Here is a 6,071-nt window from a genome sequence, read left to right as displayed (position 1 = left end):
TCCACTGACCCAAGGTTCTGTGTGGATTTCTGTGTTCTCAATCAAATGACTCAAAAGGACTCCTATCTTTTACCTCGAGTGGATGAGTCTTTGGACTTTTTGGCAAGGGGCAAGTTCATCTCAACATTAGAATTGGCTCGAGGCTACTGGCAGGTTGCTGTCTCAGAGGAGTCAAGGCCAAAAACAGCCTTCATTTCTCACAGTGGTCTCTTCCAGTTTCAGGTGCTGCCTTTCGGGGTCTGCAACGCACCTGCGACCTTCCAGAGACTCTGGAGGAAGTGCTAGATAGACTCCAGGCCGCTGGCCTGTCACTGAAACTCAAGAAGTGCCAGTTCTGCCTCAAGGAGTTCACCTTCCTCGGATACCGCATCACATCGGCTGGTATTAAACCGGATCCGGACAAGGTTAAGGCGGTCAAGGAGTTTGGCACCCCCACCACATTGAAGCCTGTCTGACAGTTCCTTGGCCTAACTGGATATTATTGTCGCTTCATTCAAGATTATGGCCGTCATGCTCTTCACGCGCTCACAAGGAAGAATGCAGTTTTAAACTGGGATGACAACTGCCAAAGAGCCTTGGACATTTTGAAGGATTGGGTCACATTGGCTCCTGTACTGTCATTCCCCGACTTCGAGCGTCCTTTCTTCATTCACACGGACGCATGTGACATTGGTCTGGGCGCTGAAGGATGCAAAAGGATGACAAGGGTCGGGAGCATGTTGTGGCCTTTGCCAGCCGCTCCCTTCAGAATGCAGAGCTTCCCTACTGAACTTCTGAGAAGGAGTGCCTTGCTGTGATATGGGCTCTCGAGCACTTCCGCCCATATGTTGAAGGTATGCATGTGACTATCTTTACAGACCATAATAGTCTCAAATGGCTTATGTCTCGTCAAAACCCCACAGGCTGTGTGGCCCGTTGGTCACTGCGCTTACAGGACTTTGATTTCACTGTTGTGCACAAACCTGGCACACGTAATAGAGTGCCTGATGCGCTATCCCGAAATCCCCTGCCTTTGACTTGTGATAGGCCGACAGACTTTTTACCTGACTATGCTGTTCTAGGCAGCTTTGACCTCCGTACCTTGCCTCCTGTGGTACTGGCAAACCCTTCTCAGTTGAGGCAGTTACAGTTAGATGATCCTGTCACAGGCCCACTGCTCAGGGACATTGAAGCAGATTTCCAGGACAACGTAGATGATGACAATCTTTAACACTGTATTGTGTATAAATCTCTTCTAAATTTCAAAGACTCTAAATTCAAGTGTTCATTACATCCTTCGAAAGGGTTAAAACTTTTGCACCTGCTTCTGTCAGAGGCGCCTTGCTGGACTATTACCATGACCACCCCACTTGCAGGTCACCTTGGCGTTTCTAAGACTTTGACGAGACTGCGTTTCAGGTTTTTCTGGCCCAAGATGGCCGCTGATGTGAAACGATATGTAACTTCATGCTCTGTATGCCAGTTCACTAAGCCAAGCCAGAGAAAACCTGCTGGGTTTATGTTTCCGATTGTAACTAAAAAACCCTGGCAGTATGTGGGTGTAGATTTTGTTGGCCCACTGCCCCGAACCTCGGCAGGTAACGTACTTGATTGTGTTTGTTGACTACTTGACAAAATGGGTTGAGGCGAGCGCGGTCAAAGAAGCTACATCTCAGGTAGCAGCTGGTAAATTTGTCACTGACATTTTCGCCAGACACGGTGCGCCAACGTACCTGATTTCTGACAGAGGGTCTCCTTTTGTGAGTGAACTGTTTTAACATGTAGTTTCTTCCTTGGGTTCTGTTCACAGACTCGCTACAGCATACCACCCTCAAACTAATGCTATTGATCGCGTCAACCGGACTGAAAACTGCGATCCTCGCTTACGTGGGTGACAAGCACACTTCTTGAGATAAGTAACTTCCTCACATTTGCTTTGCACTGCGTACCGCCCCGCATGACAGCACCGGAGTCCCACCATCAAGCTTTACGGTCGTGAGTTAGACACCCCACTTGACCTTATCACACAGGCCTCCAGTGACGGTGTTGACGAGCCTGGTATTCCTTATTCTGAGGCTCTCAGAGCCTCCCTGAAGGAAGCTCACCACCATGCTAGAGCAGCGCTTGACTATGGTACAAAAACGCTATTATGATTTGAGACGTCGACATGACACCTTCCGTGTCGGTGACCTTGTTAGAGTGAAGACACACCCCAGTCAGATGCTCACTCTAATTTTACGGCTAAACTTGCACCCCTATTAGGGACCGCTGCGTGTGTCTGAGAGACTCAGTGATGTTAACTACAGACTCACTTGGGTGGACTCTGGTACTGATGCTGGGGTTTATCATATTGTGAATATGCAGCCGTTCCATAATTGGGATTCTCTCACTGCCAAGAGACAATTGATTTCCCTTTCCGTCTGGGACTGGGACCTGAGATTTTAGACACTGACTTTGTCGCCCCTCAGGCACCTTTCGTGGATGCTGACCTTCATCAATTTCCCTTTGATTTGATGGACATTGAATCTGATCGTGAGGCGGATGCTGTTCCCCATGGTCTCTCGCCCGGGTCTAGCCCCGACCCGGCTCTTCCAGGCCATTACAACTTCAGGCCCAGACGTTGCCACAGGGTCACGTCTCATTGGAGTAAGAATAGATGGACAAGCAATATTCACACGGATAGGCTTGATCTGAAGTGAATATTTTTGGTTATGGTTATTTCTCATTCATATTGCGATGGTTTGCTGCTGTTTGGAAATGCAAGGTTGTATTTTTTGTTTGCTCTGTTATCCAGGTCTATGACCAGTTTAAAGTCATGGTTTTCGTTGGGTGAGGTTTATATCTCGACACTATACGTGTGTGCTATTGTATGTTAAAAAAAGAAAGAAGAACAGGAAAAGAAATCCACTGTACATTTTTATTTTACTATGTTGATTTTTGTTGTATATGGTGTTTGCCCTTTGTGTGTGCCATCCATAATTGTGTTCTATGTATGTAACAATTGCAGTGTGGCACCGCGCCACAGGGTGGTGCTTCTTTGCTTTTGTGGAGTGGGTATTTTGTGTAGACTTTTTCGTTTTGTGGGGAATGTTTTTGATGCCGTACAGGCCCCCAATAACGCGTGGTGGCGCAAAGCCCATTGTTTGTTTCCTTTTGTTTTAATAAAGTGAATCCGTGGATTGTTAATCTTCTGAAGCTCTCCCATTTTTTTTTTGGGATGACCGCTGCGCCATCCATGGCCAATCGGCCCGCGCGCGTTACAGGACATAGGGCCAAATACACATAAGAATGCACTTCACCCGCTGATAGCTACATAAATTGCTCTTGAGATGCACCCGCAGTTTGCTCCCTCTTAACAAACACGCCCACAAAGTTTGACAGTTGAGTACAGTTTGCACCTGATTTACAACACATGGCAATGCTGGATTTGCGCGGAGAACGCCATGGCAGAATAATAGCAGTTGAGAGAAAGGTGAAATTATTATAAAGCAAGGTTGGACCGAGGAGGTGCAAAAGCGGGACTGTCAGTTTATGGACATAAGTGTTTACCTCATTAAGCACCATTATGCTATAGTGAGTGGAGAGGAATACGTAATTTATTCATTTTATGTCCATAAAAAAATAAAATATTATTATTAGTGTTACGTGTTGTGTTGACCACCTTAAGTACACTATAAGAGTCGTACTAAGCATACTGATTTTTTTTCTCACATTTTAAATCTCAGTTAAGATGGTAGAAATTGGTATTGTGTGCACCACGGTTTAGGGTGCAATAGTTGCACGCGCTTGGTGACCTCTGATTTATTCCCAAATAATGTTTTTAAAATGATAGAATGAACAGAAATAATCCATTCAAAGAATACATTGTAAAACTAATATAGTGTATCTACAATAAATCTTTGTAACATCAATATTAACCATCTTTCAAGGCAAAATGTAAAAACAAAACATCTTTTTAGCATTTAACAACATTGTTCTCGAGATTTAAAAACATATTTTTAACATTCAAATGCTTTTAATTCTTTTAAAATCCTTGGCATTTTTCTCTTTGTCAGTGCAAGAGACCTTCTTAATTATGTATACTGTACAGTATTCCACATTAAACACTTGAGGTAAGTGCAGTCATATTGCATATTTTTAGTGTTTTTGAACTTGCTCAAACTTTAAATAGTTCCACTGACTTTGAATCGCTCTGAAGAAAGTAATAGAGTAAAGCTTGTTTCATTGTTGTGTGAAATTCTTGGCACTGAAGGAGAAAGTGTTTAGTTGCAAGTGTGACGAGCATGAAGGAGAGGGACATGCTTGAATTGAATAAGACAGAATAGGCCTTTCTAAGCTGAGGCCCTGTATAGTTTCTAGAACTTCAAGTGGATAGGAGATGGAATACTAATGGTTAGCTTTATTTAAATCAGTCCATGCCTCATTTCAGGCAATAACAATATTACAAAGATTTACTTGGGCAGTGTCACAACAGCCGCTCTAAAATGTGTCTATTCTTTAAATAATTGTTAGGTGTTATATTTTTTTCTCCTCAGACTTTAAAATCATTGGTTGTATAATACAGCTGTCATTGAAACCATACTAGATAAATACAGAAATATGATCCAGGGGTGCCGTCAAATTGAAAATAACTTGTTGATGCCTGTAAACCAGGATCACCAACATTGGACGCGCGGACACCAGGAAGTCCCGAAGGACTGCATGTATCTACAAGTCTGCTCTAAATAACTAATACAGTAGCTAGCCAGCGATGGGCCATTGGGATTTCCATATGATAATGTGAACATTGGCAGAGATTTAGATAATATGTATTGCATATTGATATTTATCTGTTTCAAAATTATTGTGAAAAATCATTAACACGATCAGTGTCCTCTCACAAAATTTGTTTTTATTAATAATAGAAAAATAATTATTATAATTTTGAATACATTTGTTATTTTAGAAGTGTGTCTCAAACTGTAGCCCTATGCGTTAATAAGTATCCAGTAAGAAGCTCTCATTTTCAAAAAGATAGAGGATGGAAGGATTAATAAAAATGCAATCAAACCATCCCTGAAATGTGATTCTTAAGTAGTAATCGTCTATCCACTGTAAACTAGATGTTTTGATGAACTTTGAGTCCTATAGAAGAAATAAATAAGGTCTATGTGGTAAAAATGTCTACTCCCCTGCTCTTCTTGATGAACTCTCTTTGCCAAATGCTTGACACTGCTTGCGTAAGTGAGGTTCTTTGGGAAAATAAATAAATAAATACTGCATTTACATGACAAAGCTAGATAGCTTGAGGGTGCAAGAGAAGGAGGGGTATGGTGTCTGGAGAGAGGGAGGAGGAATGAGGGAAGAGGTAGAATAGATGTCCCTCTTGCACACACGGTGGGATTGCTGATTGTCTGCCAGTCTTGAGACCTCTGCTGGATATGTTGGACGTAGAGGCAGAGGTTCTTGATGACGAGTCTGGATGGATTTACCTTCAGCTGTCCTACACGTGTGGATTTTGTTTCCAAATTACTTAGGAAATGACATTCAGCTGTTTTTGCTGAAAAACACAGCTTCAAGCTTTCTTAATTTTTCAAAGCAACTTGTTTTTCTTGGTTTGCGCATGCCCTGTCACGAGATTACACATTTTGACTAGCTTTTCCAATACACTTTTTTAAGCAGTGTATTAAAACTGAACTTTTTTCCCCTTCAGGATTCTTTAACCTGGACCAAGTTGGACAAATATTTTTGTTATAACTGGATATTAGACTGATATAGAGATGACTGGAGTCTTGCATACTGGACTAATATTATTTTCTGTTGTGGTAATAATATTCTTATACTACTCCACATTATATAAAAGCTTTATCCTAAGGTTATATTTCACTTAAAGCTTTGTATGTCAATGTAATCATGAATATGTATTTTGAAGGAATGAAAAAAGTCAGGACTTTAACATTGATAAGTGATAGTCCAACATAAATTACGAGTCACATCAACTTGACTTTTTCCTGTAGGTTGTGTGTGAGACTGAGCCAACGCATATTGGGACTGACAGAGTGGGCGATTCACATGGTAAGTCGCTGATTATCAAATCCTTCAATCCAACCTCA

General features: G+C 42.0%; 1 protein-coding gene across 4 annotated transcripts in view; it reads left to right on the top strand.

The window, feature by feature from the left end:
* Positions 1-5,371: 5,371 nt before the first annotated feature.
* Positions 5,372-6,071, top strand: part of adgrd2 (adhesion G protein-coupled receptor D2) — a 47,904-nt gene continuing 47,204 nt past the window's right edge. For all 4 annotated transcript variants that reach the window (XM_077562535.1, XM_077562533.1, XM_077562534.1 and 1 more), the window contains exons 1-2: positions 5,372-5,783; positions 5,976-6,033. In XM_077562535.1, coding sequence (XP_077418661.1) covers positions 5,739-5,783; positions 5,976-6,033 — 103 coding nt within the window. In that variant the 5' untranslated portion in view covers positions 5,372-5,738. The remainder of the gene's footprint in view (positions 5,784-5,975; positions 6,034-6,071) is intronic.

Source organism: Vanacampus margaritifer, chromosome 3 (assembly GCF_051991255.1).
Source record: "Vanacampus margaritifer isolate UIUO_Vmar chromosome 3, RoL_Vmar_1.0, whole genome shotgun sequence".
NCBI classification, from domain to species: domain Eukaryota; kingdom Metazoa; phylum Chordata; class Actinopteri; order Syngnathiformes; family Syngnathidae; genus Vanacampus; species Vanacampus margaritifer.
Note: the sequence above shows the minus strand (reverse complement) of the source record. Positions and strands in the feature narration are given on the sequence as shown.